At 44.0% G+C, this 27,311-nt stretch overlaps 1 protein-coding gene across 2 annotated transcripts; it reads right to left on the reverse strand.

The window, feature by feature from the left end:
- Positions 1-1,606: 1,606 nt before the first annotated feature.
- On the reverse strand, positions 1,607-27,125 carry LOC133111339 (death-associated protein kinase 2-like). 2 transcript variants are annotated; one of them, XM_061221582.1, is made up of 11 exons: positions 25,996-26,331; positions 16,966-17,187; positions 14,140-14,278; positions 11,200-11,329; positions 10,928-10,976; positions 10,811-10,837; positions 10,539-10,691; positions 10,137-10,182; positions 5,319-5,408; positions 5,053-5,133; positions 1,607-4,599 (listed from the first exon to the last, which is right to left on the reverse strand). In XM_061221582.1, the coding sequence occupies exons 1-11, from the start codon at positions 26,070-26,072 to the stop codon at positions 4,519-4,521; spliced, it is 1,095 nt and encodes a 364-aa protein (XP_061077566.1). In that variant the 5' UTR covers positions 26,073-26,331; the 3' UTR covers positions 1,607-4,518. The 2 variants fall into 2 exon arrangements, with proteins under 2 accessions (XP_061077566.1, XP_061077565.1); XM_061221581.1 differs by lacking the exons at positions 1,607-4,599; positions 5,053-5,133; positions 5,319-5,408 and adding exons at positions 5,419-8,753; positions 26,996-27,125 and having other exon boundaries at positions 25,996-26,200.
- Between the last annotated feature and the right edge of the window lie 186 nt (positions 27,126-27,311).

The following is a 27,311-nucleotide window of genomic DNA, read 5'->3' on the forward strand; positions in this document are numbered from 1 at the left end:
CTATAAGGGGGGAACCAGACTAACAATGCAGCTTCCAAATCAAACCAGATAAAGCAGCTTGAATGTATTCAGCACCTGCAGCCATACTGTTCTCCCTCAATAGCACACTCCAGTAAAACACTGTGAATCATAAGGAGGACAAGCAAGACACAGGACATGGGAGAAAGGGCAGGCCTTCCAAATGTATCTCTTCATCTTCTCTTCTACCCTTCCATGTCTATTTTGTTGAAGTTTCACTCCTACCAATGTGACTGAGCTCACACCCCTCCTCTCTCTCTCTCTCTCTCTCTCTTTCTTTCTTTCAAACACACAGTTTTTCTCTCTCAGTCACAAAACCCACGCCGGACAGCTAATTTTGTTGTTCTGAGCAGGCTTTGTATCAACTCCCATGCAGTTTATAAACTGCAACCGAGGAATGAGACTTCAGGGTTTATGACAAAGGATAATAGAGGATCGGGCTAGGCAGCAAGGAAAAAGCATGCAGTGTACAACAGACATATTGACAAGATCCAACTGCTTTAAAACAAAAACAACCAAGAGCATCCCGCACTGTCTTTTCTAAGTGTGGGGCAGTTCTGTTGTTTGGCCCACATTGTCTGGTGGACAGAGGCATTGTTGTCCCAAAGCTATCCATTACAGTCACACCACTGCAAAGACCTTGGGAAAGTGGAGAACACGAAAATCTGCGTGTAATCCTTGTGGATTTTCAAAAGGGCATCTTAGGTAAAGCTGTCCTGCAGTGAAAAGGCACGACCACAAATAAACAATACGGGTTCCTGAAACATAAGACTACCGGAGAACATTTATGGGACGGTAACAATGGCTATTCACAAGAACATGAAGAACAGTTGCATGCACATAATGGATAGCATTTATGCTTTCATTTTAGTTAAATAGAAAAAAAAAGACAGGAACGTTTGGGTCAACAGATGGAACCCATCCAGTACAGAGATGTCCTAATCGTGCTGCCCAAAGCTTGGGATCTGAGTACTATTGGCTGCTTGTCCTCGAATGCCTCCTGTTTGTATTTTCAGACAGCCATCACATTTCTGCTTCAAGTTTAGCCATTTCCCCTTCAGTTCAGTGGAGCACCAACAAAATGGCTGGTTAAGCTTTTTAATTGCCTGACCACTGCATGTGATTAAAAATCACTTAATCACAGAAAATAAGCAAACTGGATCAAATTGGCCAATGCACCTCTCCATTGATAGTTGGAAAAATAATTATTTATTTCCATGGTTTGATCAGGCAGTCTACAGCACAATTTAGTAGAACTTTTCTTGTGTTATCTGAATTCATGGCCTTCAATCAAGAGCTCACAGGCAAAATCATTCTACTTCATCACTGAAAATCAATTCAGTATTACACCGTATCTTTGTGTTCTACATGCTCAAGTGGGTACGCCAGTGCTTTAAATTGTTGCAAATGCTCATTAAATCCATTTTTATTTAGTACAGTGCAATTTGTTGCAAACAGCACTTTTATATTTTCAAAAACATTAAATGAAGAAAAACACATTTCTTAATTCAATGAAATGGGAAAGAAATGTCAAGGCAGTTATTTCAGAAAAACATAAGCACTCATGAATTTAAAAGCCAAAGACACATTGTTCATATTGGAATTTTTAATTAATAAAGTGTGCTAATTGACAGTGTACAAAAGGATTAACTAAGTAAAGCCACTTCTTAATGCATACACAGACAGCATGGGTCAGGTTACTCATGTCATAAGTATTAATCAACAAATGTCCACGTTTATGATGCACTATAAAATACAGTACTCATTATCATATATAATTGCAAGGTCACTTATTTGCAGAAAAGTACTTTCTGAATTATTTCCGCTTTTACAAATGACACACACACACACACTCACACACACACACACACACACACACAGAAATGCTTAGATCCATAAATTAAGCAGAATTGTTTTAAACTCCACAAGGGGCTTTTAAGAGTCATGGGTAACAGCTGTATCCAAAACTAATCAGACTGATATTGCCACTAATATTTGAAAGACATATCTAAGTGGGGAAATTGTAATTACAGAAATGTACATGTGGTTTTTGTATGTAAACATGTACAACTTAAATTTTTCCTTTGCTTTACATTTAGCTTTAAAAATATACAGATATATTCATTAATTGCACGCCAAAAGAAATAAAAACAAGCGAAATGAGGGGAAAAATCAAACAGGCATTCCTCTCTCCACGCCTCTCAGACACATGTAGTAACAGAATGCATATATGTCTGGTAAACAGGAAGTGATCCTACAGCCAGTCACTGGGGTCCAGAACATAGGCATTAAATGCATGGATACACATAAACAACACAACAGCACTGATGTCACACTACTCTAGAGGCACAGTAATATTAATAATTATAACAACATAACCTGCTAAACGAATTCAAAATAACATCAGCTCTCAAGCTTAGCCTGACTGAAAAAGGTAGCGCTCATTTGTCTTGATCCAAAAAAAATGCATTTGGATCAAATCAAGAGGTGATATTATACTGCATTATGTGTAAACACTCTGACTTGCAGACCATCACCACACACCTCAACATTTTCTTCATTTATGTTGACTCAATCATGTACTGAAATATACAACATGTGAAAAAATAACACAAACAAACATTTTAGTCATTAATAAATACATTTAAACTTCCATATTTCTAGTAGCCTGGCAATCCGAGACAGGGGTCCAGTTAAGAGCTGGAAATGCTGGTGAAGTCATACTTTCAGCAGAAATTAAGGTGCAACAAGCAGCCCTTTCTAGGGGCACAGATACTGCTGAGACATAAATGAGGCATTTACTGAACACACTTCTTCTAGCAATCATCAGAGAACGCATTTCGAGAGAGAGAACTGCCAAAGTCCAACCACAGCAGTTCAGAAACTATCAGAGCAAATCTCGATCACATGTCAAGATGCAAGATACTAACCGGGACTGAAAAATGTATTTAGCCATATGGCACTCAAGCGTAACTACTGTAAAATCTATCAACCTTATGCCTTTTCAACCAATCAAAATGACAGCTATACTATTGTTTTCTGCCCTTATTAAAGCCTTACTACATTTTCTCAACCAAAGCCAAAACCCCTTGAGATTTGGGCGGAGCCACTTCATATTGGGTTTGGGACTGAAAGAACCCAAGACTTCTGGAGAGACAAGAACAAACACTCAAGGTCCTCAACTCAAAATCAAGCATCTTTTGGCCAACAGACCTCCCCCTGCCACTCCTTGAAGCGATCTCTTCCATTCCATCTACCACCCCACGCAGCTGCAGAGACATGCGTGCAGATTCTTGGAGGAAGTGCGTCAGCACATTTTCCCAGAATCCCAACCGGATGCTCTGAAGTGTTTTAGCAGAGCGGACAGACGTGTGACTGGGGCAGGACTGCGGCCCCTTGTCTCTGGCTCTCACTCTGCTGTGTGACCGCAGTAAAGGGCGGGTGATGGAGAAGGGGATCGAGACCAGTCTGTTTACTGACCACCTTTTCCCCCTCTTCTGTTTCACCAGTTTTTCCTTCCATTGCAAAATACAATAAAACTAAAATCATCAAGCCTTCCTCATAATACTGGAAAAAAAGAGAAAATATCAATATATCTTCATTTATTTGAAATGCACGTTAATATATTGTAAAGAAAACAAATTGCATTCAGTATGGATACACATGAAGAAAAATTATGGCACAATTATGGAATGTGTTGTAAAACCAGTGTTGATAGCTTTCTTACCTAAAGCAATATTATTTAGCAAAGCAGCATAAAAGTTCCTGTTTATCCTGCCTTATGTATAGATCCCAAAAGATCTGAACTAGGCTGCAGTCAACTAACTCTTTCCAGCTATCGGGAATGACTGACTAAGCTTGCCCTGAGCAATGTTAATATCCATTGCCAAAACAAGGTTGTATTGCAATTAAAAATAATAATTAAAAAAATCTTTATGAAAGTAGCATGCTGTGTTTCAGCATATAGTTGGAATGGCTGAAATACTGTATACAAAATAACATTTAACAAAATGGACCATTCAGTTTATAAAGGCACTTATAAAGTAGACACTGTATTTACAAATGTTATTTGCTGGGAGTGAATCTTTATACTTAACTGCACATTTAATTCAAGAATAAAAGCACTTAAAAAAAACTCCCTCCCATACATCTGAACACTGATTTGTTCCTCTTGTCTTTATAAAGAGTCAATACCCTAAATCAAATCATCTTTATCATTGGTCCTTATGACCCAGTTGACAGCCTGTGGCTGCATATATCCAGGATCATTAGAACTGTCCTTAAAAGACAGAGAGGAGAGGGTATGGGAGAAATTGGACATGGCGGGATTGTGATGTTGTCCTTCCTTTGAATGCTGAAGTGCGGAATGTGTGAAGTTCATAGTGCGTCGTCTCGTCTCGTGTGGTCATATGCAGTCTGTTTACTCCTTCCTTGTTGTGGCACGCTGTCCATCCCGGGCCCCGCCCTGCTCCGTCCGTGTTTGGGAGACTCCCGGCGGACTCAGGAGGTGCTGCTCCTCTTCCTCCTCCTGGGCGGCCTCTTCACCACCGGCTGCTCCTCCTGGTCACTTGCGCAGTCCCTCTGGAAGGAGACGCAGGTTATCACACTTTAGCACAGCTACACATCCAAACTACAACCCGTCTCAACCGCCAACTGATCGTGATGTATACGCAATAACCATTCCTGACCACGGGCTTCAAGTTGTGTAGGCAGAGGTAGTCGGGTAGGGGGTGGGCACAGAGGGAGAGAGAGAGAGTGAGAGAGGCAGAGAAAGAGAGAGTGAGCGAGGGAGGGCTCCCTCTCACTGCACACAGCTGCTAGTCCTTCCTGAAAAGGATTCTGGGATGCCTGAAGTAATGTAAACATGAACTCTTGTTCCAAGGATAACAAGATCACACTCCCGTGACTATTTCAGTTTGATCTAATTACCTGAGGCAGAGCTGTGTCTGAAGGCGGCGCTAGACAGACCGACACAGTGCTCGGTCTGTAAACAGCGAGCGTCTCCTAGTGTTCACACGCTCAAGCTGTACGTACCAGCTCATCCTGCAGCTTGGGACGTCCCTTCCTCATCATACGGGTCAGGTGATTGCACAGGGAGACGATCCTGATGGACATCTGTGGGGAGGGAGATTGAATTACTGTGGAACAAGCTCATACACATGCCAGATAAGATATGATTGAGTCAATTAAATAATTAAGACCAGAATTTGGCACAAAATCCTGAAACGGATAAAGGGATTGTGTGCACCCCTGAGCCTCTCCGTCAGAATGTCAGACCCGGAGGGAAAGGGGGCCGTTACCTTCCACCTGCGGCGGGCGTACTGCCTCCTGAAGTTCTCCAGGTTGATGATGGACAGTCTGCGCACCATGGCCTGCTTGGGGTTTACAGGCTACAAAACAGCACAGACTCTTAGATCAGTGAGAGCAAACAGCCAACTATCATACATACAGGCACACAGGCGTATACACGTTTATTGAAGAACCAAAGAAAATAATTTGGCTGCCATGTTACACAAAACAAGAAAGGCTTCTGGTGTCGATTTGACCATTATAAGAACTGTTGTCCTGCAATCTCATAGAATGCTACAAATAATTAATGGATGTCAAGTTCTTGTAACAATATCCTGCATCATAAAGACAGCCCTGCTGTCTGTCCATATAGGGCAATGCTCCTCACTCCTGGTCCTGGAGAGCCACAGGGTGTGCTGGTTTTTGTTTTTGCCTCAATATCGGCAACCAATTCAGACCCAAAGAAACAAGGTGAGGTGAGTGTAATTAACTGTGTAATGAAGTGCTTTAATTGATCAATTAAGTGCAGAGTAACAAAAGCCAGCACACCCTGCAGCTCTCAAGGACCAGGAGTGAGGACCACTGATCTAGGGGAAGAACTGCAGTGAATGACTGTTCAAAGTCCTTTTTTGTCTTCATGACAAGAGAGATTGTAAAACAAAAGGTTACAAGTGTACCTACAGCTAGATAAAGCCATTTAGACATCCTCTGCATCCAGAGTGAACTCTCTGTTCCTTCCCTCTATCTGTACACTCATATTGCCCAGGAACAGCTGTCCGAATGACTGTCATGTGCTGCCAATATTGGAAATGTACTGTACTTAGTACAGCTTCGTACAATGACACTGCCTTCTGACTTCAAAGGCACAAGAAAAAACACAGGCACAAGCAATTGGTATTAAATAGTAATGCATTTTAAAATTGGCGTTCAAATGAGTAGCCTTGCTTGTTTTTGCTTTAAATGCATACAACATAAGAACTGGTCTGTTGACTTTAGTATTGTTTATACGGCATAAGAGATATCAGAATAATCATAATAAAATGTACCTTCTGAAGCAATGCTTTGAAATGTGTTATAGTTGTCTTACAGGAATTATAAATATGACTATATTACACACATACATAGTGCAAGCAGAGCAAATTAAGGTGGCGGGATTTTACCTTAAATTGCAAATTGACTGTGTTTCATATTAGAAATCACACAGCACATTATATCAAAGTTGTACAATTAATTTCTAAAATAAGTAAAAATTGGTGAAACATTTAAAGTAATGTCAATAGCTAATAGTCGTACATGTATGAATTAAATACTCTGGACATTGTCTGTCACATCTCTAATTCCAAATGTGATGAAGTGAATTGAGGTGGCAGGATTGTATCACTTTATCATGGCACAATCGAAGGCTTTTATCTACATTTCAGAGGAATATAAGCAACAGAGAGCTTCAGTATGAAAATTAGCCTGGAATGGAAATACAGTCCAGTACATACAGGCACTGAAGACAACAGCAGTGCAGAGACTTCTAGTTCCTCCTCAATAAAGGGAATTAACATGTCTGGCCTCAGTTCTTTTGGTAGAAATGGAGAATGAAAATAAATAAATAAATGGCCAAATAATACTGAATTACCCAGTATCCAGTAGTGCTGAATCATAAGCTTGAGTGCTTTTGGGGCAAGTGAGCATGCTTTGCTTCATAAAAATCATGAAAAATTAATTCAGGTGGCAATATAATTCATTTAATTATCATTTAAAAATTGATTTTAAAATAGAATGTACATTTATTGGATGTAATTGTAGACAACACTGTATACTCATATAACTCTACAAAACATGGATGTCAAGTTCTTGTAACATATCCATTATCATAAATACAACCCTAGGGGAAGAAGTGCATGACTGTTCAGCACAAATCTATTTTATGTAAATACGGTACTGTATTTTTATTTCATAATCATCTGTTTAAATGGCTTATTATCTAAATATTGTCAATTATAGCACCAGTTATCAGTGATGTATATTAAGAATCCATTATATGCACTCACTGAGCACTTTATTAGGAACAATACTTATTTATTTGATTGACTAATCAGCCAATAGTGTGGTAGCAGTGCAATGCATAAAATCAATCAGAATCAGGAGCTTCAGTTAATGTTCACATCAACCATCAGGATGGGAAAAAAAAATTGATCTAAGTGTCTTTGACCGTGGAATGATTGTTGGTGCCAGACAGGGTGGTTTGAGTATCTCAGAAACTGCTGATCTCCTGGGATTTTCACGCACAACAGTCTCTAGAGTTTGCAGAGAATGGTGCGAAAGAATCCAGTGAGCAGCAGTTCTGTGGGCAGAAACGCCTTGTTAATGAGAGAGGTCAGAGGAGAAGGGCCAGACTAGTCAAAGCTGACAGGAAGGTGACAGTAATGCAAATAACTACTCATTACAACAGTGGAACACACAATGTATCAAACCTCTAAGTGGATAGCCTACAGCAGTAGAATACTTAATAAGTACCTAATAAAGTGCTCACCGAGTGTATATTTATAAATTCGAAATAAATCACATATTCCAGACTTTCAGATGTCATCTGATTTGAAAAACATACTTATGCTGCACTAAATAGCTACCTATATCAATAATTACATTACTTGCTTCCATATGTAGAAACATGCGAGATGTTAACCATTTTAATGAGGTGGGGGTCCTCAGCCAGAGAGTAGTCATTTTCAGAGTCATTTTCAAACTAGAGGCCTGTGTCTCATTTCATCCACCCTGTCCTCAGCCTATCTCTGCTGGCCAGGGCCCGTCATCTCCAGGTTGATCCCGGAGAGAAGCTCCCCGCCGCAGGGCCGGTTGAGGAGCTCCTTGAGGGCCTCGTTGACGTCGTTGTTGAAGACGGAGGAGAAGCTCCCGTTGGGGAAGTCGCCGTTGCCTCCGCCGACCCCTCCGACCTGGAAGGAGCTCATGACGTCCTGGACCCACTTGAGCTCGGAGGACAGCTCCTGCCGCAGGGCGTCCAGGTGGGACTTCCTCTCGCGGTAGCGGCCGCTGACGCCCGCCAGGCTGTCCCCCACCGCCCTCACGTCCTGCTGCAGGTTCTTCTTCACCGCCTCCACCTTGCGGAACTCGTAGCGGATCTGCGACAGCTCGTGCCGCACGCTCTCGCTCTCCTCCCTGTACCAGGACTCCTTCTCGTTGTAGATGGACACCAGGGCGTCCATGTCCTCCTGGAGGGCCGCCCGCGAGCTCGCCACCGCGCTGAAGCTCGCCTCCATCAGGGCGATGTCCTCCACCACCTGGGCGAAGCGCTCGAAGTTGGCGTAGGTGTTGTTGGGAGGCATGCTGGAGTGGGACTTTATGGTGTACTCCTTCAACCGCTTGGTCTTCAGCTGCCGCCGTTCGGCCTTCCTGTGCGCTTCGGGGGCCTTGGCTTCCTCCTTTTTCTCGTTGGACTTCAGGCAGAAGAGAGGGAGAGTACAGAGTGAAGCCCCTGGCAGACTGACTCACGTCTGGGACACACATAGACACAGCAGTCTGGGTGCGGGTTAGTCCACCCGTACGGGCGTACGGATATCAGACAAAACGGAAAACATCCTCCGCCTCCCCATGCGGTCAGTTCCCTCTTCTGTTGTTTTTCTCATCGGCTCATGCTTTCATTGTTGTCCATAGAATGTTCACGATTTGTGGGTTAAAGCAAACACCGAAACACACAACAGCCACTCTTAAGTATACAAAAGCCTCATGTCCAAATGGCACAACAAACAGCTTCTTCTTTCTCGAAAATAAAAATAAAATGCATTCCAACAGCAGCAGTATGTTCTAAGGCAGAATATTTTTTTAAGGAGGCATGCTGGTCAAAAGGTTAGACCTGTGTGAATCTGTATTTCCTGTTTATACAATGTCTTCTTCAGGCATCTTCCTGAAAAAGTGGTTGTGCCATTTTCTTGCAGGCAGAAAACCCTCTGTACTTTGACACAGTTGTGAAGTATATGCGCCTTGAATGGTCACAGAGTTCTGGTGAAATAGTATTCTGCCAGGAGTAAGCCTAACTTTCAACGTGGGTCTTCAGAATCAACCCACAGGAACTAAAACAAAGACACAAACAGACGCCTCGCCAGAGAATCACTCTGATTGGCTGGCTGCCAAGCAGCTGGAGACTACAGTGCCTCTCTGTGGTCATGAACTAGGTTTCAGGCCCGCTGCCTGAGGGAGGTATGTCTCAAGATTTCCCACAATGCTTTGGGGTGTGAATATGCAGCTTCAGTGTATGTCTGACATTGGTGTGAATGTCTAAAAACACCACGTATTCAGAGTTGTGTTATTTCGGATGCACATTTAGAGCAGTGAAGGGAAGATGCACTGTGTATAACATTTGAATTATTTCAAATAACGACTTTAAAGACAAGCTGAAATGTAAGTTAGAGCAGACAAGCTTCCTCGATATGACATAGACATTGACTGGCGTCAAATAAGGAGGGGGATGTCAAATGAGGATGCATGCCATTGTGTGAAAAGGATAATGATGGGAGGTGAACAGAAAATTGAAGTACATTTGATCGACACTGGTACACGATGATGTCACATCTCGAAAAAAATCTTTTTTTCCAGGAAGTGGATGGAAAAAAAAACTTTGGTGTGAAAATACACAAGTATTACAATTTTAGAAAGTTTTACTATATATCCTTTAAGACATGTTCATATGGTATTGAAGAATTGGCTAAATTGAGGATGAAGTGAATTTTTTATTTCAGCTTGTCTTTAATACGAGTTGATTAAATATTAAAAACAGAAAAAATCCAATGCCTTTCTTTAGCCAAAAGAAATATCACAGTTACCTTAATCCAGGGGTGGTTCAAGGCATCCTGAATAGTAAGTCTTTTCCTGTAAGACAAACAGCACATCAGAAAGAAAGTATTTGGCTTGAGTTGAGTATGGAGGACAGGAGATCTAAACTATCTAAAACTATGTCACGGTCAAAACAACAAGCTTCATCTCGCTTTCCACTCCCAGAAAGAATGCAAGGAATTCTACACCACGTCACATGTTACTAGGGTCCCCTTTTTCCTCAACACAGAGGCACACACCGGAAATGCAACACCCCGTGTCCTCCAAATTAAGACGGCAACAGTTCCTTGAAAAATGACTTCCTAGAAAGAATTATGTGCTATGTGTGTGTTTTCATTTGAAATGCCTTTGAAAAAAAAACCCGTCACACGGTCTCCATTTTGGCCTCTCACCGCGTGTCCTTCTCCAGCAGCTGTCTGATGAAGCTCTTGGCCAGCTCGCTGGTGTGGCTGAAGAACTCCTCGTCAAACTCGTAGCTCATGGCCGAGATGTTCGCCAGTGTCTCCTGTTTAGACTCGCCGAGGAACGGAGAGGCGCCGCTCAATCTGGAAGGGGGGGGGCGTAGGGGGCACAGTCAAAACCAGTCACCACCAGCCAGACACAGGCGGATACACAAACACTTCTCAATGTGAGGTATAGAAGTACATCAGGGTTTTTAACTCACAGGATGTAGGTGATGACTCCTATGCTCCTGTTGGGGAAGATATAAATGTGGGTTAATTCAACAAAATGCATTTACGTTTGTGTATGCATCGGTACACAAGCAGAGCGCCAGTCTTACCACATGTCTGCTTCCAATCCCAGCGGCTCATAGTTCACTATCTCTGGAGCTGAAAGCAAATCACAAGTGTCATTGGCACGCTCTCCCAAACATTAAAAACCAACACTGAAAAGATCTGCTGACATTTCTCCAGCCTTCGGTGACCACACAACACGGCGTGTTGCTGGGAGGAACAATTATCTCTTTTTTAAACCAAAAGATGAGGAGAGCTTCTGAGTTGTTGCAGTCCGCCCAACCTACAATTACTTGCCGTTTATTAAAAATCAACTTACCAACGAATTCAGGGGTCCCAAAAATGTTCTTGAATTCAGCTCCCTCCTCAATTTTGTGAGCCAGCCCGAAATCGATGAGCTTTATCCGAGGCAGAGGGAAGCTCTTATCCAGAAGCATGATGTTCTCAGGCTGAGAAAAAGCGGAGAGGAAGTGTCACTAATCCAAACCCCCAGCAGTGCAAACAAACCACAACAGTAGTATGTTATAGAATGTTGTAGAAGGCCATAGCCAACATGGGCATGTGAGTGTATGCGTGTGCAACGTGAGACTTTCAAATGGAAGCAGTTTTTAGTCCAGAAACAAAAAAGGAGCATTCAGGATCCACTGAAAGCTGCAGACAGATTTCACCATCTGAGAACAATAAACCTCATGTTGTGACCTCTCATGGAATTGCACACAAATCAACAATGACAAACTCACTGAGTGTACCAGTCGTGACTGTGCAGATGGGGCATATCATTTCCCCCTGCAGACGCTTTGAGCCGCCTGGACATTCTGCCCAGTGAAAAGGCGGCGGTCTCAAGTACAGGAGAGAGAGTACAGAGGCTGGCGGGATTGGCGCCACTGCAGAGCAGCGGGGGGGGGGAAACCTCTCTAGCGTGGGGACGGCAGACTGACAGGTCAATGGCGGCTTGTCTGTACGAGTCTGGATCCAGGCCAACGAGTGCACAGATTATATATGCGCAGTACAAACACACGTCTGACACCAGAGGCTAATGACTATGTAGCGCTCACCCCCCCAGGTGGAAATCCATTCCCACAGTGAATGAAATAACTTCCAGATGATCGCACAGTCGGAACAAAGAGGCCACTACCCCAGTACATAAGCTTTGCCAAAGTAATTTCAAATTATGCCATTATAAACATATATGTGTCTGTTATTCTGTTGACAGAACTATCCATGGGATAACTGAACATCCTACCCTTGGTGCCAACAGAGGAAGACAAGCCAAGAGTTGGAAATACATTACTGAACTACTGAACGTGTTACAAACAAACACTCATCAACAATTCAACTGCATTATCTGTACCACAACCACAACCACAACTGCAGCAGAAATAAAGGTCTTAATTCATAATGAAAAATAAACAAAAACCATTTGGACATTTTCTGGACATTTTCTTCCAGATACTGGGTGCAGGTAAACCCAACCTTTTCCAAACTCAGTTGCAGTCATCCCCATCTCTATACAATTTTATCTGATTATACCTTCTATAAGTAGTAAATGCTATGTGAAATGGCTTACTTCTTCATGACGGACAACAGCCAGCCATGATTGTTGGCCACAAATATCAACATGAAAGCACACTTCCGGATAATCCCGTTTTTAAACAGATAGTTCAGTATTTGTTCACTTGTCTCAAGCTCACAAGCCCACACATGTAACAACAGTCTAATCCCACAGAACCAGTGCAGAAAAAGGACCTTTCTTTGGTAAAACAGTAAACTTTGGCTCAGCAGATGCACCAATTCCCCAGCAGTCACATTGCAGCAGATAACATCAGTCAATCTGTACTTTGTGAACAGCGATGCATTTTGCAGTCTGCAGATCTGCTTCTCAAAGCCACCGTTTAAAATGGGCTGATATGTACAGTCTGTAGGAGCAGAGTCCAGTTCAGGGAAATCCAGCCACGCCCAGGTCTGTGTCCTCATTGTGTGAGGGGCAAAGTTTTCATCGCCTACACCACTCCTGTTTTCCCTGGGCCAGTGGAGACTCCTTTAAAACAAGCCTGTCCGAGCACCTGCCACAGACACATGCCACAGTGACAGGTCGCTCCTGCCCGACCCAGCTCTGCTGCTGAGGCCACTTCCTCTCACGTGCCCCTGGGGCCCCTGGAGCCTCGGACATGCCTCCAGGCCTTCCTCCCGTGGCCCCTGAACAGGACCCTCTGTCATCACCGGGGCCGCACCTGCAGACTGCTCTGTTTGTCTAACGTAGTGCTCCCCATGTCTGTGTGTGTGTGTGTGTGTGTGTGTGTGAGGGCCATGTCTGTCTGTGTGTGTGTGAGGTCCATGTCTGTGTGTGTGTGTGTGTGTGTGCGAGGGCTATGTCTGTGTGTGTGTGTGTGTGTGTGTGTGTGTGTGTGTGTGAGGCCCATGTCTCTTTGTGTGTGTGTGTGTGCGAGGGCTATGTTTGCGTATGTGTGTGTGTGTGTGCATGTGTGTGCGCGAGGGCTATGTCTGTGTGTGTGTGTGTGTGTCTGTGTGTGTGTGTGCACGTGTGTGTGAGGTCCATGTCTTTTTGTATGTGTGTGTGTGTGTGTGTGTGTGTGTGTGTGTGTGTGTGTGAGCCCCATGTCTGTGTGTGTGTGTGTGTGTGTGTGTGTGCGTGAGGCCCATGTCTCTTTGTGTGTGTGTGTGCGAGGGCTATGTTTGCGTGTGTGTGTTAGCCCCATGTCTGTGTGTGTGTGTGTGTGTGTGTGTGTATACATGCTCCTCACAAATGCCCCCTGCTCCAATCATGCAGCACGTAAAGTCTGCCATGTGACATAATAATCATAAAGTAATAAACATAACCAGAAACATACTAGCACTGTCAGCAAGCCCTCTATTTGTCGCAGGCCAGTGATCTAAGTTACTATAATAAACCAATACAAATGATGACCCACAGCTGCCTGACTTCAGTAGCAGATGCTGTGGTTTCCGTAAGGCCGTGGTTGATATTATTAGGTTTCCGAAATAATGTCCTGTAGCATAGTGCTGACTCGCCAAAATAACATAAGGCCACAATGCTCAGGTTACAGCGATCATCTGTTTCCATAGCTACATCTCTCTCGACTATAATCCTCACATGCAACAGAGTGCGCTCTGTCTGTGGCAGAATGACCGGTGGTCGTCAATGAGACGGATGATTATTTCTTGCGGACAGAGGCTTGTGATATCAAAGAGGGAACTGAAGAAAAGGGACCAGACACAACAAAAAGGAAAAAAGGAGCACCTTGAGATCGAAGTGTGCGATCTTCTTGGAGTGGAGGTAGTGCACGCCCTCCAGGATCTGCTTAATGAACTGTGTGGCCTCCTCCTCGCTCAGCGACTCCTTCTGGGCCAGGAAGTCAAAGAGCTCGCCGCCAGACACCCTGCAACACAGAGACAGGGTCACAGTCAGACACCCTGCAACACACAGAGACAGGGTCACAGTCAGACACACTGCAACACACAGAGACAGGGTCACAGTCAGACACACTGCAACACACAGAGACAGGGTCACAGTCAGACACCCTGCAACACACAGAGACAGGGTCACAGTCAGACACACTGCAACACACAGAGACAGGGTCACAGTCAGACACACTGCAACACACAGAGACAGGGTCACAGTCAGACACCCTGCAACACACAGAGACAGGGTCACAGTCAGACACACTGCAACACACAGAGACAGGGTCACAGTCAGACACACTGCAACACACAGAGACAGGGTCACAGTCAGACACACTGCAACACACAGAGACAGGGTCACAGTCAGACACCCTGCAACACACAGAGACAGTGTCACAGTCAGACACACTGCAACACACAGAGACAGGGTCACAATCAGACACACTGCAACACACAGAGACAGGGTCACAGTCAGACACACTGCAACACACAGAGACAGGGTCACAGTCAGACACACTGCAACACACAGAGACAGGGTCACAATCAGACACACTGCAACACACAGAGACAGGGTCACAGTCAGACACACTGCAACACACAGAGACAGGGTCACAATCAGACACACTGCAACACACAGAGACAGGGTCACAGTCAGACACCCTGCAACACACAGAGACAGGGTCACAATCAGACACACTGCAACACACAGAGACAGGGTCACAGTCAGACACACTGCAACACACAGAGACAGGGTCACAGTCAGACACACTGCAACACACAGAGACAGGGTCACAGTCAGACACACTGCAACACACAGAGACAGGGTCACCATCAGAAACGTTCCAGTATGACTAACACCACACTGCAAAAATAATAAAAATATGTAAACTAACTTAAACCAAGATACTTTCCATTTCATAGAAATTCTTTTTTTTTGCAAACTTCACCAAAAACCCTAACCCTAACCCTACTGTATGATTTGTATTCTGTATGTTTCTCTGCATAATATATAATATCCATAATAATGCATAATCCGCTGACTGCATTTGGGTAAATGGGCTTATTGTTCCATAAGGTCATGTAAAGGCAGAGTATTTGCACGCACACCAGGTTGCGGTTATTATCATGATCAGCAAACTGTCGTAGTTCTTCAGGAAGCGCATCATCAGTCCCACACACATCCTCTTTTTGATAGCATGATAAGTCTGCATGTCAGTACCCTGTATGCCGTGCAGCAGTAGAGAAAGGGGGTGGGGGGGGTTTATGGGCAGTTAACACGACCAGCCTGGCACACACAGAGGACGCAGGCTGTACCGGGCCTGTGATTGGTCTTAATTAGGTCTCCGTGCCGACCTCATAACAGCCTGGGACAATGGGACCCCACCCAGCCTAGCTGCCCACAGACTCCACACAGTGACAGAGTCCACATTCCTCTCACACTGCCAGGCTGAGATGCACACTGAATGCCAAGCCTTGGACACACTCGGGGGGAGGGGGGGAGGGGAGATTGCCGCTGCAATTGACCCCACGTATTGGAAAAGAAAATGGCTGAATTAGTGATGCACATACTTAAACCTACTAAATAAATAAACACAGCCATAAATTTCTTTTTACATATTAACTTACCACTGCCTTTAAAAGCTAATTGTGCACATGCGGTAATACCAATTACTCAAAACCACAGACAGGTCAATAGAAATTTTGTGGCCTCCAGAAATGCAAATCTGCAGCCCCTGCTTTTTCCATGCATGCATTTAAAGCATGCTGAATGCAGGTGCACAGGTATACACAGCCAGTTTACGTGCAAGCACTATACTGTCTATGTTGACAGTTCTGCATGCATTTTCACACAGATACAAACACGGATACTTCCGTGACAGAGATTGGTAAAATGGGCATTTACAGTAGAGTAGTAGTAAACTATTGTCTGCTGACTTCCTTAACTTGCAGGGGCATTGGCACAAACAATGGGTCCAATCAGCACGAAGGGAAGCTGCCTTTTATTGATTTCCCTGCACCTACAGTCACATTCACCTACGGCCAACGTCAACACGGTTGAACACGTCTCCACTCTATGCTACACAATGGGTACTTATTAACATGCATAGCCATTTCTGAAGTACTGAGACTACAGAGGGTAAATAATCCCTCATGGCATGCAAAGCATAATTAAATGTAATTGGAAATGGTAAATGGTTGGCATTTATATAGGGCCCTTACCCAAAGTGTTGTACAATTGATGCTTCTCATTTATCCATACACACACACCAATGGCGATTAGCTGCCATGGCACCAACCAGCTTGTCAGGAGCAACTGGGGAGATGTCTTGCTCAGGGACACCTCGACACACCCAGGGCGGGATCGAACTGGCAACCCTCCGACTGCCAGACAACTGCTCTTACATCTTGAGCCAATGTCGCAACAACATTGTAAATGGAAATTTCATGGAAAATTTATTAAGAAAAATGAATAGCTTGTTGTAGCTTGTAAGGGATTGCGAGGAAATGAAAACCAGCATACACAGGTGCCCCTCATGACAGAGATTGAGAACCATTGTCAATGGATAAGCCATTACATGTCATTTCTGAGCCCTAAGGTTTATGCGTGGTCTATTGACTGTGTGAATGAGCCTGGGGCAGTCAGGGCTCTCCCGCCCACACTCACAGCTCCAGGACGAGCACCACGTCGGTGCGGTTCTCGTAGACGTCGCGCAGCGTGACGATGTTGGGGTGCTGGATCTGCTGCAGGACGCTGACCTCCCGTTCGATCTCCTCCCGCCGCACCCCGCGCCTGCTCGCCCGGCTCTGCCGCTTCTTGATGAACTTGGCGGCGTACTCCAGCCCCGTGCTCTTCTCCCGGCATCTCTTCACGATGGCGAACTGACCGCTGGAAAAGGGAGGGGGGGGGGTTATCACACTTTTATATCTCACTCCCAACAGGTCCTGTCAGCCCTCTCATTTTCAATAAGCTAATGTATCTCAGAGGAAGCAGTCCAGATTCTATTTGCTGAATTCTCAACCTGTGTTGGTCACAACGAAAGTCACACTGCAAAAAATGGCTGTTTTAACAAGCATCTTAAGATCTTTTTTTTTCTCTCGAGCAGAAAATATTAGCTTGCTATAAGTTACTGTTTATTTGTGAAGTGACATTTTCTCACCCCAGTGGCAAATCTTGAAATGAGTCAAACTTTCTCACCACACATGGCAGTTTTTTTTGGTCAAATGTTTTTGTCTCAAGATTTTAAGATATAAGATACTTGTTACGACTTACTTTTGTTTTTTGCAGTGTGGTCTCTCAGAATCTCATAAGACAGCTGTCCAATGGACTCTATAGTCGAGCAACTGCATCAACAGTGCCACACAGGTATACTTTTAGGTTATGGGTTAAATGTATACAATAATTTATCATGATCAAAAATCAGTGCAGAAGTTTGGATGAATCACATATAAATAAAGACACTTAAACTAGGAACCAAATCAGTCTGTGGTACTTCCTAGCAGAGTTTCCCACTGGCCCTATATTGCTAGGTTACCACCGCTAAAGCTGTGGTATTATCTCAGCATCAAAAGGGGAATCCATGGTGCTGCTGACCACACTGCTGACAGATGGTGTCTGAGCCATGTCTCCCGTCTGTCTGAAACAGAACAGCTGTAGGAGTGCGCCTCTGCCCCAAAAAGCCTGGCTTCCCAATCCACTGTCCGGAACAATCCAGGCAGGAATCCCCACCAACTGTCCCGGGGAACCTCCGTGATAATGGGGAAAAGGTCAGCAGAGATAAAGCGCTGAACAGAACAATACCGAAAAATTGTAGTTCCTCCAATTTTATTGTAAGTGAGAGCAGCCATAGCAATAATACATATGTATTTGCATAGATATAATACTGTATATTTATTTGGTCAATCTCCATTTTTGACTGAATTTCTATGTGGGCAACAACGGTCTCCCAGATGGCACTTAAAGTGGATTTTTAGGAACAGAAGCCACGATGCTATAGGGTAGGGAAGCATTAGGATGTAGTAGAAAACAGGGGGGTGAAGCATTAGGATCTAGTAGAATACAGGGAGGGGGTGGGGGCAGTTAAGGTAACCCACTCTGCCAGCATTTAATCCTAAATAAACTAAATAAACAAAGTCAGCGGTGTAGGGTCCATAGGGCGGTGCTGTTCAGGGGGGTGCCACCCTTTCCTGGGAGGGCGGAAAGGTCAGAACACTGCGTTCTGAATGCCCGGGTGTTGACCCCTCCCTCAGGATGGCCAGGTCACTGCTCTCTGACATCCCAGGATGCTGTGCGGCGTGGGACACTCCTGACAGCTCCTTGTGACTGCCCGTGTGCTGGCTCAAGGCAGACTGTGCTACAGGCCAACATATCAGACTCTGGGAAGGATGGGAGTGCATGCAGGAACAGGAAATGAGGCCAAGGCATTCCTGCAGCGTGAATTTCACTTCACACTGTAAATATACACTCACTAAACACTTTGTTAGGTACTTATTATTTCTTAGACTTCTACTGCTGTAGTCTATCTACTTAGAGTTATGATGCATTGTGTGTTCAGTGATACTGTTCTGCATACCACTGTTGTGAGGTTATTTGCGTTACCGTCACCTCCCTGTCAGCTTTGACCAGTCTGGCCATTCTCTGCTGACATCTCTCATTAACAAGGCGTTTCTGTCTGCACAACTGCCGCTCACTGGATTTGTTTTGTTTTTTGCATTCTTTGAAAACTCTAGAGACCGTGTGTGAAAGGAGATCAGCAGTTTCTGAGATACTTAAACCACCCTGCCATCAACAATCATTCCATGGTCAAAGTCACTTAGATCTATTTTTTCCCCCATTCTGATGGTTGATGTGAACATTAACTTAAGCGCCTGACCCGTATCTACATGATTGTATGCATTGCACTGCTGTCACACAATTGGCTGATTAGATAATCGCATGAATCAGTAGATGTAATAAAATAAAAATGGTCCTAATAAAGTGCTCAGCGAGTGTATATTCCTTGTATTTTCTGGCTTTACATGTTATTAGATAGAGCACACAGTTAAAGACATACTATGCAGGATTTTCACCTTGACAATATTATAAAAACAAACATGCTTAGTCATTACTATTAAACTGGCAACCTGTGTCTGTGTTCACTTCTGCCAAATACCTAGCTTGTCTACTTGTATTTGCTAGTCTAAAAACTCCTTGGGCCTCTTCTGGGTGTGGTGTTTTTTAATTCTGTCTGGTATCTGAAAAGGAGTGAGAAATTCTGCATAGTCTGCCTTTAAACCATCGCGCGATTCTTCTCCACCCACATGCTTATTAGAATGTTTTCTGTGGGAGATTCTGAGCATGCTGGGATCCCTGAGCCCTACTGTGTGAGCAGTGGGTGATAAAAGATCAGCTCTCACTAGTTTTTAATTCTGCATTTCCTCCTTTTAAGAATGTTTCTAGTTTGCATTGCAAAAATAAACTTTTTCTTACTTCTAGTTCTTCTAAAAGCCCCTCCAGGGACTAGTGAATGCCACAGTGGACAGCTGTGCATCCAGAGATTTAGAGAACTGCTCCCTTTGGTAAAAGAACTGTTGAGGATCGGACTGATGTGTGTAATTGTAGCAGATCTTCAGTTCACCAGAACGTTTTTAAACCTACAAAGGGATTGCTCTACACTGCAGTTTTCCAAGCTTTCCAACTCAATTAGGCCTTTCTGGGTTTTTTAAGCAAATACTTTTGACCTTGGTTTCACCTTTATGTTTACACAACCTGGTTACACTTGCCAGATGGGCACATTTGAAAAGAGCTGCATCTAGTTGAAAGCAACACAGGGTCCACAACTTTATACTGTAGTTACATATAAATTTTATGTGAGATCTCGGCAACTTTATCCAGCTGATAGGGCTCTGTTATTACCCCAACTTTAGAAAATGAGCTTATAAGACCTGGACCACGAAGGAGTTGTAGTTAAAAAAAGATTGATTAGTGCTCACTCGCAGTCTCAAATTAAACACGGCATATGAGCGTGTGTTGCTATATTGGGGTGCTTTTTCCACAGAGCGGGCATTTCGAGGGAGGACAGCTCGTCCCTCTGTGCCGACTGCCCCAGCTGCTTCTGAAACACCCGCTGAGCTCACCCCGCTGGAGAGCGTGACGGGGACTCCACAGAAACTGCGCTAAATCATCGCTTAGAATCACTTCGCAACCTGAGACATGGGTGGAGGCTTAGGGTTAGACAGAGGGCCGAGAGACTGTGGTCTGTTGCTGATGCCCCGTTCCTCCCTCCCACCACCTGTTTCCGTGCGGCTGTCTGGGGGGGCGTTGGTGGCCAGCAGGCTCACACACCACTTCCTCCTGGGGCACCCTGGGGGCTCCCCTGGATTACAGGCACAGACACAGAGCCCTAAAGATAGATGGCCTCTTTAGCTGGCTATGTACGGAATGCCCACCAAGCGCCCTGTCAATAGAGCTCTACCATACAGGGCAGTACGGCAGAGAGTGGTATCTGGGGGTTCGTTGTGCTTTCAAGGGGGATTGTCCCAGAGATCAAAGAAATTCCATTTCAGTTAATACAAGTGGGAAACTGTAACTTCAATTTCACCTGAAACATGATAGCAAAAATGATCACAAAATGGAGGCACCAACTTCACCAATCTTCACCTGGCTAGCGCACAAATGCACGGCATATCCAAACAGACATTTTAACCATCATGTAAACACTCCCCATCACGTCTTGTGTAAACGTGTAAACACAATAAAAAACTTAACAAAGAACATACACTATGTACCTCAGTGCTTTAGCGCATGTGAAAATAATAACACAAATGTGACCGAACATTTCATTAAACATAGTGGCAGATGCAGTGTCCACTCACTCTAGAAATGCAGACCGCAAAAATAACACACAGCTCAAATTTATGGTTTCCATATTTAGAGTCCAAGTCTGTCTAAACATGCACACACACGCACATACATACACGCACGCCCACAATTTAAAATTTAATATTGTATTCAAATACAGTTAAATACATTTATTCACTACTGGAATACAAAGTCCAAGTCACCCAATTGTACTTCACCATACTATGTGTGCTACCCAACATGACAGCCACAAAACTGCATTTTTGTTCCACACACGAAAAATAAGAGCAACATTAGCCCTGATCATATATTCACAGAGCAGAAGATCAGACTCCTGGGGTAACACCAATACCATTTTGGAACTTTGCTTTTGCTTCAATATCTAAGATGATGAGTGTACGCTTGTGGTTACCAATCCTGCTTTGTGACAGGAGGGGGCAGAAGGTGTTGTACAGGTGACAGGAGGGGGCAGAAGGTGTACAGTTTGCACACTTGCTGAAAGAGAGAGAACTGGGTCGGGCCTGGTGCTAATATTAGTCTCTACCCGGTTGCTCCCCCCACCTGTCAGGTCCCTGAGGTTTAATTGTGTGGGGGGGTAAGGGGTGCAGGATTACATCTGCCACCCGGGAAATGTTGTGTATTCTACAGTTCTTCTCTTACAGTGTACATTGCAGCTATTGAGCATTTTTGTTCACAGCTTCATAGTTTTGTTCAAGGCCACAGTATGGGGAATTCTCAAGTTACTACAGACATGACCTTCTGTGCTGAGAAATGTTATGTTGGCAGGTCATGAGCACACCACAAGTTTGTATAAGCTGCTCAACACAAAACCAATAATCTGTTACGACTGATGGATGATTTCCTAAAAGAGAGATCACTATCCTGTGCAGCAAATAAATAAAAGAAAAACACACAAGAAAAATGCATTGGCTGATGGGAAGGCTATGAGAGAGATAAGACACACTCACAGGAGGACAACAACACCGGCTGGAATTGTGAATGGATGGTACTGTAACCTGTGGAGAATGCTAAACTACAGAATTACTAAATAAATGTACATTTTCTGTAGGTTGTTTACTAAAATAACAACCTAGGGATTGAATTCTGTGCTCTTTCCACTTATCACATCAGCAGATTCCACACTTGGAGACTACATTCAAATGCTATTCATGGTTACTTTACAGTCAACAACAAAGCAACAGTGCTCTGAGAAAATAACAAGCAAGACAGAGGGGTTGAGCTTCATGTACAAGAGGCTGGGCCATCATGCAGGGCACTGTGCCTGACTGAAGCAATCAAAGATACAGACGCCACGCTAAGCACAATGTCCCATGCCAGGAGTGCCATCGTCTGTTCAGCCAATGGGACTAAATGCTGCGACACAGAGCAGAGTTTCCACTGAGAACAGGCGACTGTTATTAACTGAGAAGAGAGGTGAGACTGCTTGCTTTAATATTCGCACATTCAGACCCAGTTCTCTGTGGTCCACTCTGGGAACACAATGGGCAGTTCCACATGCACATTGGCACATTGGCATAAATACTGTAGTATACTGCAGCAAAGGAATGCTCTTTCATCTTACTGGTGCGGAGAGGAACTGAGATACACTGTACAATAAAACTGTTTCTTAGTCTTATATTTACATGGCTGTTGAAAGCATGGTGAATTCGTTCAGAATTACAGACAACATGAGACCATGGACATTTACACTATAACCTGAATCTTCTACACCAGCATCGTGTGCAGATTGGACATCCCTAAACCGTACAGCCCTCTATAATCACAGACACTGTGATCAGCACAAACACGACATCCATGCTGCATGCACAACAGGCCCGTATCTACATCGGAAAACTGGTGCCACTTGTCTGGCTATAAATACATCAAACAACCCTGCTGAAAAAGCAGCTCACACTGGTAACTGGTTGACCAGTTCAGACCAGCTCCATACTCAACACGGTTTGATCAGCTCGAGCTATGTTCTGAAACAGCTGGTAGCTGGTATTTCAAGCTGGTCATAGCTCATGAATTTTACACCAGGGAAGTCTATGAAATCCTAGGAGATGACTGACGTAGTCCCGTACACCACAGGGATCCACTGCCTGTCTGCTATATCGTGTTCAGAATGTGCTCACCATCAAGTGAAAGGCATGAGAAGTATGTTTAGTCACTGCACATTTTCAATTCACGCAAACTGCATGCTACAGCTTGCTGGTATGCAAGCATTACTGCATATGAGTAGCCCTGAGCAGAACACCTTCCACACATCTGACTTCACCACTCGGTTGCGTGTTCTGACTTCATCTATGTAGTAATCGTTTCCCCTTTTCCATCTAATTGCATTGAGAAACTCTGAATTAATGCTCGGCTGGGACTGTGCATCCGTACATATCAGCATGAGTTTGGTAAAATGCACGACCGCAATGTCGTCTGCACGCCGAGCCAAACTTCCTTAAATCCTTTTCAAAAAATTTGTCATTCAGATATCATTTCAGTTCCTGTTCTCTATACTCATCACCTCTGCACCTTTGTATTGTGGTACTGTACATTTCCCTACCAAAGGAAGAGAGCTAATTATGTCCATAGGGTGTAGTCTGACACAGAGGAGAGTCAGGCATGTGCTCCAATGCAGACAACACGAGGAACGTGAGGGGCTGGAGAGAAAAGCTGGCAAGTGTTTCTCCTTTAGCTTTTCACCCAGACCGTGACACAACAGCACTAATGCGCTCTGTTTTGTCTCATTCTTTATGATATTTTAGCCAGTGATAGTCAGATACACACATTCAGCATCTGAATCTCTCACTCACACTCACACTCACATACACACACACACACACACACACACAAAGCTCCATCTTCCACCCATACAGTAAGGCATGGTCTGAATAAGGCAGCCTGTAGCATAGTGGCAATGATACATGGCTGGGACCCGGAAGGTTGGTGGTTGTGGCTATAAGCTCCAGTGTACCCACGCTGGAAAAAGGCCCTTAACCTCACATTACTCCAGGGGAGATTGTCCCCTGCTTAGTCTAATCAACTGTAATTTGTTTTGGATGAGAGCATCAGCCAAATAACAAATTATTATTGTGTGCTGATCTGAGATGGACTGCTGCTCAGACAGATTGCTGTGTAAAAAAGCCAAGGCCCTGAAGCACACAGCCTCAAATCCACAACCATGGCTGATGTGAAAAACACACAACCTGGGGCAACCCATGCTTCCTCTCCCCAGTCCACAGGCCAGGGAAGACACAGTTTCCCCGACAAGGTGAGAGACGTGATATTGTTAATAACAGCAACTCGCTGTTAACAAGTCTCGCTGATGATTGGTTGACATATCAGAGGAGGCATCAGTAACTTTCCGGCATCTACGCGGTGGGCGAGTTCCCCTTTTCATTCTGCTTTTGGTGAAATAAAGGCATCTGCTATCCTCTACATGCGTGCTCTCTCTCTCGAAGCAAAAGCTACAACATTTACCATGATCCTCAGCAGCTCTGAGGATGGGCACTGCGTGCCAGCTCTTGCCGAAAGCTCTCTGAATATGCAGAGCCAGAATGACTGCTGAGGCGTTAGCAAATGTTCCACAAGCCCTGCAAGATGCAGCTTGAGTGAGTGAAACCGTAGAAGAGGTAACCCCCCCGCTTCCAAATGAATGCCGGGTGTGTCATTCAAATTGCATTGGAATGATGAAACAAGAATAGACCATTGCATGCGAGTTGGCATTCAGAAGGCATGACAGACGCTTTGACTGTTCATGTACCCACACTCCTGAGTGCACTCTTTTTAAGGCCTGGATCCATTTCTACGATATCAAAGCCCCACCTCTCCTACCTCACGCAGGGCCTCATTAGCTGGCTTCCCCTATGCGTTCACTCTTCCTGCCAATGAAAGTCCACTGCTTCCTCACTGTGAGACCATACTTTCAGTCTAAGATTTTTACTCAGTCTGATCTTTCTGATCTCTTGAGAGCCTGGATCCCTCATTGGGCCAGATTAAGGTGATTTATTGAGGAGATCATAAGGTGGCTCAGAAATGAATGTTCAAGCCAAGAAGCTCTCAAACTGCCTCCCAAGTCACACATATATTAGTTATCTGTAATATTTTCCACAGAAAAGGCCCTGAATAGGTTATTCAAACCAGAAGAGATTTATTAATTTGTACATGATGTATTGCAAAAAGGATGTTGGGAAATGTGCTGTTTCTGGAGCTGACAGGCTTGATAACGACCTCTCACGGAATGTCAGCAGCATCCAAAAGCCAAAAAAACACACTAATGAATTACGAGGGAATATGCCAAGCCATGAACTGCATTAACGACCTCTGAGGAAGATGCAGTCTTCCAGTTGGGGAAGAGGGCTCTGTGTTTTGTATTCTTGGGCGTAGTGAGTCCCCACACGGGACAAGCTTAACAGCTGAAACATCCAAGGATCCAGGAAGAGATTTTATAGCATACAGCTGAGTGGCACTCCTCTACCGTCTCTAGACAGACAGACTGCACACAGACCACCACTGAACAGAGAGCGAGAAAGAGAGTGTGTGTGTGTGTGTGTGTGAGAGAGAGAGATGCAAAGGAGAGGAGAGCTGGATTGTGAAATTGTTTTCAGAAGGAAGCCAAAGGCATAGCTGTGGCTCCAATTTTATTGTACAAGCTCTTGTCCTTCGCCAGAATTCTTTAATTTGCATTTCTGTTCATTGAAGCAAATTTTCAAGGACCCTCAGGGCTTTAACAAGAAACCAGTATTTTACCAATCCTTCAATAAGTCACAACAAAAGAGTTTTACCAGACAAGGGAGAGAGTTTTCCGCTTAATGATGACTGGATTTATATCCACTCTCAAAAAAAATAAAAGGATGCACTCACCTTCCCAGTTCCTCCCCAATTTCATAGAAGTCCTCAACTTCTTGTTGCTTGAACACGGCCATCACCGCTGTCCTCATCAATATCAGTTATTTCCCCGAAGGCATACGACATTAAAGTCTATCTTCCGTTATTCCCATCATACGAGGCCCACCCGTTGCCAAATTAAAAAGCCAGGAACGTCTCAGCAATGGCCCAGATTTCAATCCTGAAAGACAGGAGTGTATAAAGTTAGACGTTATTCTGTGAGAGGTGGAGATCTGACTCGGTTTATCTATTTCTATAGCCTGAGGACAAGTAACTGTCCTTTGAGATTCTTTGCAATGAGCGTGTGAGTTGTCGACGATGCCCCCTTAGAAGAAGATGAACAGAGATGCATGCGCAAGTCAGCTATATTTAGAGAAATGCAATCACCAGGGGTTTTAAAAGGAATGGAAGGGCTAACGAGGGAATTTTGAATTGCTGCATGTTGCCAAGTTAATGTGTAAATAAGTGCATGTATTCAATTAATGCGTGTTTTATTCGCTGTAATACTCTTATCTATAGATTATAGAATTGAGCAAGGTTTCCATATAAACCTCGCCTTAGGAACTTGGTTGACTGACGTTATTTCTTTGTATAGAGGTTAAACCTTTACCGAGAAACGTTCACGTTTTCTATAAAAAGCGGCGGATAATGGTTTTGATCTTAATTGATTACACTAAATAACAATATTGTTGTGACATCAGCTTTCCGTAGGCAAAAAAACTGATGCAAAGTAATAATAATATGAAAAAACATGGAGAAGATATTAAGAGTTATTTAAAAACGGTTCAAGAGACGTGCGTTCAAATTGATAATGCATATAAATTACTTCCAGTTTTCAGTGTCACAAACTAACAAATCGAGTCACAACATTGCAGTCACGCCTGACTTGGTTTGTTGATATTTTTAATCAACAAACAATTCAAGTCGAGAGTTTACTATGTAAAAAGTGCCAGAAAGTTGTATTTATAAAACTCACCGTATCAAAACGCGCACATGGCTCGAAACACCGCTTCACGGTATGGCAGTGACAGAGGTAGAAAACTAGCAGTCTCCGTTCTGAGCCGGGGCGCGTTCTCAGAGCAGACGTGGGCTTGCGCGCTCATATCGAAAACAGACGCCACCTGTTGTCAACTCATGAACTAGTTGGTAGGCTACTTGACTCGTCCCGCTATTTTCTTATAAAACGAAGATGCACTGCATCATAGTACATTAATTAATAATAATAAAGTTAGTTTATATACTACAGCAAATATTTCTAAAACTCATTTCTTACTTCCGTTCCATAAAATTGT

Source organism: Conger conger, chromosome 15 (assembly GCF_963514075.1).
Source record: "Conger conger chromosome 15, fConCon1.1, whole genome shotgun sequence".
Classification (NCBI taxonomy): Eukaryota; Metazoa; Chordata; class Actinopteri; order Anguilliformes; family Congridae; genus Conger; species Conger conger.

Excerpts from the sequence above, each read along its gene's own strand:
- LOC133111339 (XM_061221581.1), bottom strand. The coding sequence starts at position 26,072 with ATGAGGACAGCGGTGATGGCCGTGTTCAAGCAACAAGAAGTTGAGGAC. Across the intron at positions 10,692-10,810 it reads GGAGTCATCACCTACATCCT|ATTGAGCGGCGCCTCTCCGT; the intron begins GTGAGTTAAAAA and ends CCCCCCTTCCAG. Across the intron at positions 10,183-10,538 it reads CTGCTGGAGAAGGACACGCG|GAAAAGACTTACTATTCAGG; the intron begins GTGAGAGGCCAA and ends TTTGTCTTACAG.